Source organism: Biomphalaria glabrata, chromosome 13 (genome assembly GCF_947242115.1).
Source record: "Biomphalaria glabrata chromosome 13, xgBioGlab47.1, whole genome shotgun sequence".
In the NCBI taxonomy this organism is placed as follows: Eukaryota; Metazoa; Mollusca; class Gastropoda; family Planorbidae; genus Biomphalaria; species Biomphalaria glabrata.
Window position 1 is genome coordinate 7,569,742 of NC_074723.1, and position 13,918 is coordinate 7,583,659.

Below are 13,918 nucleotides of genomic sequence, written 5' to 3' on the forward strand. Positions count from 1 at the left end.
CCCCTAACCCTAACCCTATTTCTCACACTATATCTTTTAAGAGTATCTTAGCTTGTTCGGATATTACTCTAATGTCAATTCTTTTTTTAACAAATTGAAGAATGTCATGCAGTGAGCTTAGCAGAACTCACATATATTTTAAAGGGAGAATGTCACAACCATTCAGGAATCTGACTTATTATATATTCATGAAATAAGCAAAACCTTTATAAAACAAAAAAATTCCCTGGACGGTGTTGAAATTCATACTATACATAAAATATTATAATAGAGTGAAATAAACATTGTTATAAACACTACGTGCTTATTTAATTATCATCAAATTATATCTCGCGCCAAAACGTCCCCTGCGCCAAAACGGCTCGCGCCAAAACGTCACGTATCGCTCAAGCAACTCATTCCATGCTCTAATAGGGAAGAAGGAGACTTTGTACAAATTTGTCCTAGCATATGGGACGAGGAATGTGCCTTTATCATTGTGTCTTTCTGAGTATTTTATTAGATTTTGTTTTTGTAATTGGAGATTATGGTTCAGTGTTTTATGTTTAATTGCTACTTTACTTTAGTTTGTCATTTGTATAAACACAAGTATTCTATAATCTCATGCTATTCCGTTTCAAGCCAAAGTCAGTTTGACCATTTCGAGTCTTTTGTGGATTCGCCAAAAAAAAATATAGAGAAGAAGAATTTACAAAAATTGAAACAAACTCGTAGAGTTACAAGACAGGTCTACATTGTCCATCACAGTTTGACATTTCTGTATGTCTTATTTTCTAAGTCGTTTCGATTAGCCCAGTTCATGTTTTTAAGTAAATCTTTCCGAGAAAAATATTTGGTTTATAATTTGAATTCAGACTTTTTTTTAAATATCTAAAATAGTACCATCTGTTATAACATATTTTGTTGATAAAAAATTATATCACAAAGAGTTTTGAGACTCTCATGTCTGATGTTAATCACTGTAATGTTCTCTTTCATACAGCCGTCTATACAGTGACCACAGAAAAATAAAAGAAAGCGATCAAAAGAAATGTTGGGGTGATTTACATAAACCTTAAGAAAAACATAAGACAAATAAAGAAAAAGAGGAAGATTAGGAAACATTCTGAAATGAGGAGATCAAGCAATGTCATGGACGCTGAAGTGGGAATGATCAATGTTGCCAATTAAATATCTCAAGAGTAGAAGGTGAGTAACTTTATTAGCGGCGGAGAGGGATAACTGCTCATTTTTTTAAAAATACGTTTTTAGATACGCCACTGTCAAATGGTGAACCTCATATACTTCCTCCATAGTGATAGGGATTATCCTAGAAATTTAGAAATTTGCTTCTAAAGTGCTAGCAAGCAAAATATTGTTCAAAAACAAAGCTTATCTAATGGAAAAAAACGCAACCATATATCTCAATACTGCAGGAATAAAGTCCCTTTCTCTGTATAAAACAAAATAAACTAATTTCCACTAAGTGGTTAACTAATTGGTTAATTCGACTACGGCTATTTATGCATAATTTCACATTGATCCGATAATGGGAAGGGGAGAAAAATGTTTACAAAACATAATAAGGAGAATAAGTCCACATATACAGCCACATCTTTCAATAATAATAATAATAATAATTTTTATTGTCCGTAAGGAAATTTGTCTTACAATTTGTGCATTACACCAAACAAAATATAATAAGTATAAAAAAATGTACATTCACTCAAGACTCATTCATAATTTACATGTAAAAAGTATATTTATATCAGATTGTTTCTATTTACTCATTGTGGTGCCATCATTGAAAGACAGAAGTCATCTAAATAACTAATAGCACATGAACATCCAAAATACACCCAACAATAATGTATAAACTAATAATGTCTTGTTAGGTATAAAAAATAATTTTAACTTGATCCGAGTGTGATCTGGGTGTGGATGAAATAAGATCTACAAAGATTGTACCAGACAGACAGGCAGAGTGAGTTGATATAAGCATTAGAAATACGTAGCTAATTAGCACTTCACTATATTACTTACACCGAATACACCAAAAAGCTAGCTACTTGTAGTTTACTACCATAGATGAAAATTGGGCTCCTTTTTATTGTTCACTGTTCAAATACAATTAAACATAGTTAAGTCCTCTCTAGTTGACACGTAATCATCAGTTATTAAAATCAAGAATGCTATCACTTTTAGACACGCTTTTCTTTTAGACAGAGCTTAAGGTTATACAGTTAAAAAAAATAAATAATTCCATAGCAATTAAAACAGTAGAGAAAAACAAACATAGCGGCTTATACAATTTAAAAAAAATAGATAACTCAAACTAGGTCAGGCGTCCCCCTAGCCAAAGTAATCAAAGATATCGTTACTGGGACAGAAAACATCGTATTTAGATGATAAATTATACAACAAGTAATAAATAGACTCAGATGTGACAACTTAAGAAACAGCTCACTTGCCTTGAAGACAATGGGAGAGAAAATGGGATATCTTGTCTCTACATTAGTCACGTCAAAGATTTCTTTAGAGTCAGACAAAATTATTTTTAGATCTGCCTAAGGGAGTTATTTTGGGGGGGGGGGCGATGGGAAAAAGGGGGGGGGGGTGTTATATGATTGTACTTTCCACTTCTTTTCCTTACTCCGAGGTACTGCGTGGGACTTGTTTGTGGAAAGCATTTGTTAAACTGGTCCATTGGTTTTTGTTGTTTTCTTGTTTTGCAATTCTTTTCCTTTTTTTAACATATATATATTTTAAAGGAATTCTTAGATCTAAAATAGATGCACAGTATTAACATGTTTACAACTTACAAAGACAATTGGGAAGCAGGAATAATGCAGGGATGAAGTGATCGGTTTAACAAGAACTTCCACGAACGTAGGGACATTTTATCCTATTTCATCACATGTCATGACACTTCATCACATGTCATGACACTTCTCCACATGTCATGACACTCCACCACATGTCATGATACTTCACCACATGTCATGACACTTCACCACATGTCATGACACTTCACCACATGTCATGACACTCCACCACATGTCATAACACTTCATCACACGTCATGACACTTCACCACATGTCATGACACTCCATCACATGTCATGACACTTCATCACATGTCATAACACTTCACCACATGTCATAACACTTCACCACATGTCATAACACTTCACCACATGTCTTAACACTCCATCACATGTCATGACACTTGACCACATGTCATAACACTTCACCACATGTCATGACACTCCATCACATGTCATAACACTCCATCACATGTCATGACACTTCACCACATGTCATGACACTCCATCACATGTCATGACACTCCATCACATGTCATAACACTTCACCACATGTCCTGTACAGTAAGAGTCCAGTCCAGTAAGAGTCCAGAACGAGACAGAGAGAGACAGGGAGTAGTGTTTACTACAGCAGTGAGGCATTTCTACAGTTAACGTTTTGTGCTGCCAACTGTACGTATTCTCTGTTTGTTAATTATTATACAATAAAGAATCTTATTACTTGGAGCCAAAGTTGTCAACTTCTTGGGTTGGTTGTGTCAAATTTTGCAATGTTTGCAGAAAGCCAGAAACAAGGTTGTAGCAGTATTTTACATTCCACCAAAATATATCACAATTTATACGGCAATGTCTTCGATTTTTAGGATTTAAAAATGAGTGTAGACCCAGTTGCGACCTGAATTCTTTGCATCATCTTAAGGTGACAAAGAATTTGTCTGCCGGGATTCTATTTAAGTAGTCTTGTTGTATTTGCACCTCCCTTCGGCAAGGACTTTTTCTATGGGCCTTAAATGGGTGTCCCTCTACGTACGTTAGACTCTCCAGCTGTCTTCTTTGGAGGCCATTTGCTGACAGCTTCTATCCTCAATGCAATCTGAGGGCAAATGGCACCTGATTTGACCTTTAGAGCACTTCCGGAGGGCACTTCTGTTACGCCGTCCTTCTTTAAGCGCGCCTGTTCAGCAAGCGTCAATAGATCTTTAATTATACATAATGATAGAAAACAGTCCAGATCTACTGGTGACTAGTGATTGATAGACTTAGAAGTGAAGATTGAAGACAATGTGAAAGAAAGGGATGCATTGCTATTTTTGTTTTAATATTACATCCGATTTCAATATGTATCTTTCATCGAGTTCAATTTAATCACATTTCATCTACTTAAATCAGATCACCTTCATAAAGCTTCATAAGGTTTCAGCAAACTTATTCATATTTTCGTTAAAAAATATTAAATATAGTATTCCACCGACAAATCAATAATAGAAAATGTATAAACCTGCCCGAGTTTCAGTAGAGTACACAAAACAATAGATCACGTTTGAACAAACCAAAAAAAAAATTAAAATAAAATAAGAAACTCGTTATCAATTTTGTTTTTACATAAATCTGCTTGAACCTTTATTTTAATTGTGTCACGTGATACAGAAATCTATTTAAAATCAAACAAAAGATGTACAGCGCTAAGAACAGACATCTCATGAGCAAAGCTTATGTGCATGTGTGTGTGTGTGTGTGTGTGTTTGTTTGTGTCATCTCTCTTCCAGTTCTATCTATCAGAAGACAAATGTACTGTTAGTAATTGGACGAACAAGATTGTTGAATCAGCTTCTCTCTAAGGGGCTTCTGGGATATCAATGACAAGTTGGATACATGTCTTTACGTTCAATGTCCCTTAGTTGGCCTTTATGTTGTTTTTTTTTTTCATTTTGTTACAACAATGCCATCATGTAGACTTAGCTGACCCATTTTCCTTTACACAATTCTCATTTTCACTGTACGAGGCTGTCCCTGTGCATTGTACGTCAAATATAATCATTAAACACTTTATGGAAGATGGTCCCTAAATTGTGAAAATAAAAATACATTAAATTTGCCAAATTTGCTTCTGTATTTCCCCCTTGCTGTTGACGGTCGTTGACTTGTAGCACCAAACTGCTGGTAGACAATTAAACAGCTGTAGGCGTAACAAATCTGAACTAATAAAACGTGAAATAATTTGAGTAACTTCTTTTGTGATCAAAACTTAATAGAACTTTTATTATAATATAGACAAAGTGAAGTTAATATGAGATCAAATAAATGTACTAGGATTTAGTAATATTTTTTTTTACAAAATCTAACTCACTACAATAACACAACCTTTCAGTCTCACGCTCTGGATTCGTCTGTCTTAACTAAGACCAAATGACGACAGTGCCATCTTTGTTCCATCATTCGCAACCAATCGCTAACCTCTTCCCACAGTCGTCACACACACACACACACACACACACTCACTTCGTAACACCTCTTCAACCATATCACACTTTGTATACTGGTAGCGAACGTTTGGAAAAAAAATTATATAAAAAAAACTAGTAAAAGATTTTTTTATTTTTAGCGGCCCCCGAAAGCGGAAAAGACGCTATTAGTTTTGTGTGAAATGTCTGTCGTCCGTCCCCGTTTAGATCTCGTAAACTAGAGAAGAGAGTGAAAATCCGAAATCACAATATTTTAGACCATTCAAAGTTCTGATGCAACGGCTACTTTTTTCTTTTCTGAAAGCGAAAAATCTAAATTTTTAAATCCCTTAAGCAATTTTTTTTATAGAAATACATCACTTTTACAACTATTAACTACTAAACACTCAAACACTCGAGACTTTTTATTTTTACAACATCACCACATATATAACACATTTATGCAAAAGGTTGTAGATTTTTTGTAAAAAATTTTTGTGTTATGCAAGTTCTGTTATACTAAGTACTATTTTTACACACAAATGTTTACAATTTTTTTAAAGAGAAAAAATCTTATTTAGTATGCATGATAAGTTAGACATAATTTAAAACAAATAGTAATCTTGCAAACTGCATTTTCTTAACCCTTTTAATAATATATAGAGAGCTAGGATTTTTGAGGATTCGAAAATAAAAAAAATAAGATTGAGCCTTTTCAAAACAATGACATTTATTATAAGACATCAGTAAGGCCAGGTTCACATGTAACTCTACATTCGCTTTCACCTATCATTTGATCTGCTGACCACTGGGGCACTACACAAGATCTGTCAACCTTCTTTCTTCATTCTTATCTGTCATTTGACTTTGATATAATTTAATTCAGATGTTCTTTCTGAAAATATTAAAGCCTACCTGGGTGGACCACTTCGGGGGCCGATTTTGAGTTTGTGTTTCCACACAAACTGTCTTTGTAACGTTGTTTATTTCGATTTCGTTTAAGAACATGTTTGTCTACATTTTGGCACTGCTGTTTGATTTTGACAGTTGCGTTTTATAATTTTATTGTGCTTAAAATTGACAACATTGTCAAAAATTCAAAAAAAAGAAACCAGTTCGGAAAATGTAAGTAATAACACATTTATATTAATTATTAATTATTAATTGCCTTAGGCTTAGGCTTAGTATTTTATCTGATTGCTTAGAATAATATTTGTTACATTAGCAAATTATAATCTCATTGATGTGTGGTTATGTGAAAAAATATAATAATAATTATAAATAGTTATATTATTTTTTAGGGTCGCAAGTAAATTTCAACAGTTCACAAAGTTATCATTAAGAATCAAGATGAGAACCTGATTTCTGATAGTAGGCCAACAAAAATATATTAGACAAAAACATGATTGAGCTTCAGTGACATTAGAATCATACAATTTGTCCTTGTGTTATATCATAGAATATTATGATTACCTCTAACATACCATTTTTTATTATGTATATTTTTTTTTAATGTATTCGCCCATATATAGCTAGTTATTTATAACAAGGGAATTAAGTCTATAGACTTTATCAAAGCAAACAAACTTGAAATATGCCAAATGATGATTGCGACCCAATGAAAATAATTAGAAAAAGTAGAATTTATGATTATTACATAACAGATAATCATATAAATATACCGTTGATGCTCAGTGTGTTTGGTTCAACTGCACTATAATTATTAAGAAAATTTGTTTATAGACACGATGTTTGAATATCTCACTACACTGTTATTATTTGTTGTTGAGAAAATATATCTGGGTAGTACTGTGTGTATCAGAGAATGTTATACATTTCATGCTTTTCTTTTACTATATTGTCATAATTTTATGTTAAAAAAACATTATAACATATACTATTTAACGTTAAAATGCTTAATTTTGTGTTACTAAATGTTAGAATTAATCTGTTATAACTTATAAATTGTAAGAATTTTTTTTTATATAGTTATCCTCACGGGGCTACTTCCTGCTAGCGTACACTGCCAGTGTACATCTCACAGAATCTTTACTATATGGAATTTTTCAAAAATTCTTTTTGCAATGTCTTAGTTGGACTAATAGAAATTGATATTTTATAGAGAAAAATATATTTAAGCAGGATAAAGTTTTGGGGGTTAATGGGTTAACAGTACGACTACCTTTACCTGGTCTTGTGGTATGTGCGTCTCGATGGTCTCAGGGCCAAACTGCCGGAGTCTTAGGATAGAATGTAAAAATCCTGAAGGAATATTTGAATATCAAACAAAACAAAAACAAACAATGAAATATTGACGACAATACACCCACCCGCAAAGATGTTCCACTCTGATGTCAGATATTCATCATGGATTGTTAAGCTCTGAGATTCCGTAAAATCCCAATTTAAAATTCTTAACCTACAAAAACAAATTAGCAAAACAAAAAATAAATAAAATAATAATTTTTAATAAAAAGGAAAATAATTGCTAATTAGTGCCATTTATCTCAAGATGTCAGGGTTTATCTCTTTTCTGCTTTATAAAACAACATTTATTAATTACTACTATTTGATTAACTAATTGATTTTATTTTGGATTGATTCGTTTCTTGTCATCGACTATGAATAATTAGGCAAAATGTCAACTTGTTTCAAGAATGGGAAGCAGGAGAAAAAAACTCGACACAACGTAATAAGGTAATAAATCGGTACATACATTCACATCTATCATTTAGTAGCAGTTATTTCCCCTATTTTGATGTCCAACAAAATAATTACTTACCAATAAAAAAAAAATTACCTAAGTGGTTAATTTTTGGATTGATTCGTGTTTTGTCAGGTATTATCGATAATTGTGCAAAGTTTAAACTTGATCCGAGAATGAGAAGTGACAGGAAAAAAAAACATTTTCACACTTTTCACACAAGACGGACAGAGTGTGCTGATATACGCTTTGCAAAAACAAAACAAAAAAAAAACGACCTTGAAAACTATCTTTTAGAAGCAGACGATTTACCACTCGGTGAGAACGCCATATTTACTATTTTAAGTAGCATCACTTTGATCTAAGCCAAACGAAGGTGATACATTGACATCCACTGCTCATTCCTTGTTTGTGTGTTCAGAAGCATGTAAAAAATATTTTCTACAATTTTATTCCCAAATATCACATCTCTTCACAGAATCAAAAGCTCATTAAAATTACCAGGTAGATTACTTTATTTTTTTCGTCTAAACTTTGGTACATCGTGTGTAACTACTTGTATGACTTATCTAGATATTAGTAGGATTTATTTAGATATTTATGAGAATTTGGCTATTTAGGTACTACAGGGGCTGGGTTTTTTTACTGGTAGAAATTTAGATAGCGGTAGACTGGTAGTAATAAAGATACTTGTGAAAATTTCCATATGTAATGGTTGAACTTATTTAGAAGCCAAATAGATTTAGACACTGTTTGGACTGGTTTTTTTTTTGTTTTTTTTTTACGATACTGATAGGAATAAAGATACTGGCAGGGCTTATCTTGATACTTATTTAGATACTGGTGGGACTTACCTAGATGCTGGTAGGACTTATTTTTATACTTATTTAGATATTGGTGGGACTTATTTAGATGCTGGTAGGACTTATTTAGATTAATATAGATGCTGCCGGCTATTTAGTTACTGGTTGGACTTACTTTGATACTACTAGAAATAATTTAGATACTGGCAAGACTAACATAAATACTGATATGAACTTTTAAGATACTAGTTGGTCTTACCTCGATGCTAATAGGACTTTTTAGGCACAGGTTAGAAACGGATTTTTAAAAAAATTACCCAGAAATAAACTTAAGCTGACATCTTTGTTTCCCCACTTTGTTCAATTGAGGTTATTTACTGTGATTTAAAAAGAAGATGACAAGACTGTTCAAACTAGTCGTATTCAGAACTACAGCCACACAAAAAAAAGGGACAAACGCGAGACATAGTTGTGATGGATTTTTAGTGAGAAAGTAGATCTAAAATGTCCGGAAGAAACACACGACAAAACACATCTACGTGGAAACTAAATTTTTTTAAACGAAAATATATTCCACGGCTCGAGAAATTTAAAATCTGTGGTCATTAACATGAGTCCCTCGGTTTGTAAGCCAAGTAGGCCCTAATACTGTGGACTGTGAGAATAATAACATTAATGTTCATAATAACCGGGTCATGGAAATGATTCGGGTTTATAGATAAGGATTTCATATTACATATATTACTTTATGCTATTTTTACTCATTATTTAAAAATTGAGTATTATTTTTACTTTTATTTAGCCAAACGTACAGAACAAGTGTTCAAAGGGAAAAAACAAAGTAAATTGCTTTATTGCATGACGTTGATTTAAGTAACTAAGAAATGTCTAAAGGTAGCTTCCCTTGTCCACATGGATCAGCAAGAAACAGAAAACATTGATATTTTTCTGCCTTCGGAAGTCGTAATTAAATGAATATCCTTGACATAATCCAATCCAAAAAACACAAAAGAAAATTGAATCACAACCAGTGGCGTAGCTAGGATAGGGAAGGGGATCCAAATGTGAAATTCCCCTTGGGCCCACACATGAGGGGACCCCCAAATGAGTGTCTGAAATTTGTTTTTACATTAAATATTACGCCATTTTCTCATGTCATGATATCGAATGACAAAATGCAGGGGCCCTTAAAGAGGTCAAGCCACCCCCCGCCCCCAAATCCTTAGCTACGCCCCTGATTGCAACCTAAACGAGTGATAACTCTATATTCCATCAATTTTGCAGGTAGCCAAGGCGAACTAGTGTAGCAAGACATTTTTATCACACATGTGTCTGGTGTGAATTTTAAATGTATTTATTTATTTACATTTCACACTATTATTATGGTTCCCATAGTTTTATACTTAAATACACACAGACAAAATGTTTGATGGTATAAATGTACAACCCAAACTGAAACGAACCAAAGAGAGAAGAATAATTTATAGAATCTAATGAATGACAAACCATGGGTAGGAGTCTATTGACACTCATCTCGTATTGATTGTGTGGAGGTGGCTACATGCAGTCCGCTGAGTCTCATTGAAAAACAGAAAAGCATTTCTTTCTATTTTTAAATTTTTTTTTTCAACAAAAATAGACCCTTCTGTTACAAGCTACATTGTTATAATAGTTCCTAACGAGAGAGTCTGAACAATATTATTAGGAAACATAAATAATTAGGCTATATACTTTTTATATTTCTTACTTAGAAATAAAATGTTACTTTCAGTTCTGAATAAAGATAATGTAAGATAAGATGTTATTGGTAAAAACGAATGGAAATTCAGTTTGAATACAGAAGTCCACTTCAGCATTATTACTGTAACAATAACATAATAGGAGCAAATACAAATACTAACAACAAATAACTAATTAAAAAATCATCCATTATATTTAAACAAAGCTACACACATTATATGGAGGACTTTAAAATGAATATTGGTGAAGATGTTTGCAGCACTCTAAAATATTTCCAATTACTAGCAAACATTTTCAATATTAAGCATTCGGAAGAATAGACTGTTCTCTAGGCTCAGTGATTATGTCAGTCAAATTCTCAGAAGTATTTAGTAGCTGACATTACCAACCTTGTAAATAAGTAAATAAAATAAACCTTCAGAAATCACACCTTCATTATAATCTGTAGCCTGTTTGTGAAACAATTTGTTCAATTTCGCTACACAAATATTTTGACTGCACTAAATAAGCTTAAATACATACTTGTCCTGCTTGTATAGCTAGTAGACTCATTATCGACAGTACAAACAAACAAATGCCATTTTATCCAAATTTGGTAGAAAATGTTGTGCGGCCTGAAGTGACAATTTGTGTTACCCACCAAGTCACTAATGTTGCTGTTTAGGACAATACCTCTTGAGGCACTAAGTCATCTCAGAATCGCTCACTCATTATGCATAATTTTAATGTCTCTCCATGGAGTTTGGTCTATGGTAAGGTCTTATCAGTGATTGATATATGTCCTGATCTTTCTAGTGATTGATTTCTGTGACCAGATCTTTTCAGTGATTGATTTCTGTGTCCTGATCTTTCTAGTGATTGATTTCTAGACCAGATCTTTCTATTGATTTATATCAGTGTCCAGATCTGTCCAGTTATGGATATCTGTGTCCAGATCTTTCCAGTTTTTGATGTTTGAGTCCAGGTCTTCATCCTACTATCCTATCCGTGGGCTTGCATTCTTTTTCAACGATAACATTCCACTGCGAGGGTAAAATACGTTTTAGGAAGAGTTTTCGGTGAACACACGCGCTTGTGTAATTTCACTTTGATCCTATTTATCAATATCTCAAATTACATTTAGCGAAATTTTGAAAGTTAGTCACCCCTGGAATTCATTTAGTGTTTAGATTCATTCAAATACTTCTAATATCTAACAGTTTCTCTTACAGTTGTACAAAACTCTCGCCCTTCGTCTTCCCATTCTGGAAGTAGCAATGAAGTACACGACAGATCCCACACCAAATTTTAAACAGTACAGGAACTGGACAACGCTCTGGATGGCGTAGAGTCCGTAGTCGGACATGGTGTCCATAAGGTCTTCGGAAAACTCCAACACCATGCCGTAAAGCCTAACAGCGTAGCTCGGAAGGTGGAGAATGATGAAGATTGTAGACACCAAAACCAGGATTTTTGTGGATTTGATTTGAGCTCTGTTTAATGTGTTGGTAGAATTGTGAAAACGAAGCCCGTGTTTCGAGCTGCGTCTTTTTCCGTGCGAAGCGGGATGTCTCCTTTCAGGGCTGGAAATGTGTCTCTGCGCATGTACCGACGTGCTTCTTTCCTCACTGTGACTTTGTACACATTCCAAGCTGCTTACCAGCTCATACTCCGAGCTGTCTCTTTCTCCATTCTGCGAGCTGCATCTCTGTAACTCGACAAATTCATCTTGACGGCTGCATTTGTTGAGATCACAATTCTGTAAAAGACTCGGCCTTCTAATAGCCATTTCCTGATTTCTGTTATAGACATTATGATGAAGCCTCATACCTCGAAGAACAAGTATGATCGTTGCGTTGAGAGCCACGACTCCTACAAAAGGAACCACAAAAACGATGCACGAATCCAAGTACGTAACAATGGTCAGAAAATTATACCAGTATGAACTGACCACACACTCCCCTTCGTAGTGACCAATGGTGAAAAAACTGTAAGAATACAGGATCATAGACAACGCGGAAGCGCTGATCATGACCAGAATGGACTTCTTACGAGTGCAGACCCTGGAAGCTCTCAGAGGCACGCAGACGACAATAGTCTTTTCCGCCATCATGAAGACGACGAACCAAGCCGACAGGAAACTGCTGTTATAAGACAAGTATATGATTAACTGGCAGCTTAGCCTTGACCTCAGCAACGTGAACCTGGTCATCGAAGACAGCAGGAGTTTGGTGATCAGAAACAAGGTGTCCACGCAAACCAGCGCCGTCCAGTACTGGCTGCAGGGCTGTAACCTGACCGAGGCGCGCAGGAAGTAGAGGAGCAGAAGTAGGTTACCAAGGACGCCAAACAAACATGTCGCAGGTACAATGTAATGATTAAATAAGTGTACCACTGCAGGGATCTCCGTGTACACGTAATATTGGTTCAAATGTTCACGAAGATTATGGAGGACTGAGCTGCTGTTCTGGGAGAAGTTCAGAAAGTCCATTTTATTCCAGGAGTTTATGATCATTGGCAGCACTGACCTAAAACGAAGCGAAATATTTAAAAAATATCTTTCTGTATTTTCTTTGTTTTATTTTTTTTAAATATTTAAAATAGAATAATCTTAAGTATTTGTACGATACGATAACATTTTTACATTTTATAAAATAACAATTAATACACATAAATCTCTTTGTGTGTTTTGTTTTTGGTTTCTAGCGGCTCCCTTTAGAAAAAGCCAATATAACACAATTGGCCACATCAAATTCAAATGCTTTCTTGTACAATAAAACTGTCTACTAAACACTACAAGTCTTTCTCTGTCTACTTCTAGACTCGTACAGCTACAATTTCAAGGACTCACTTCGTAGCACAGAGTCCTTACTGCTTGCTGTCCTGGACTCTACTGTCTATTGTTAAACACTGTCGCTAGTCCGTGAAGGCTCTCACTTGACCACAACATGGGTAATATTTGCGTGAACTAGCAGTAATGTCCCTTGTTCAACAGCCCTTGACCTGTGTGATTGGCCCGAATCATGTGTGTCAGTAGGCCGCACACACATTAACCCTTTCAGTCCGCCACTAGGATTATAACAATACTTAGAATATGCGAAGTGTTCCGTTAAAGAAAACGTTTGGGAAACACTGAATTGTCACTTTATCTTCCTCCGAACAAATAAAAAAAAGAGGATGCACAATGTAAGCACATACAAAAACAATTTAAAAAAAAAAGATTTACCATGCATCCCATTTCTCCTAAAATGCAGAAATTGTTAAATATTATTTGAATATATTTTCCAAAATGGTTATCCGACAATGGAATCACCACAGGAGGGTAAAGGGGGAGGACAAGGTCTTACAAAAGGAGGATTCACAAAAAGACAAAGTAAACTTTACAAATCTAGGCTTACACTGGGGGGGGGGGGAAGAGTCGTTGGGCGCTCGGCTTCCGTACGGGGG

At 34.5% G+C, this 13,918-nt stretch overlaps 1 protein-coding gene across 1 annotated transcript; it reads right to left on the bottom strand.

Moving 5' to 3' along the window:
- Positions 1-11,601: 11,601 nt before the first annotated feature.
- LOC106056042 (uncharacterized) lies at positions 11,602-12,988 on the bottom strand. Its single transcript, XM_013212608.2, has one exon. The coding sequence runs from the start codon at positions 12,984-12,986 to the stop codon at positions 11,685-11,687; it is 1,302 nt and encodes a 433-aa protein (XP_013068062.2). The 5' UTR covers positions 12,987-12,988; the 3' UTR covers positions 11,602-11,684.
- Positions 12,989-13,918: the final 930 nt, after the last annotated feature.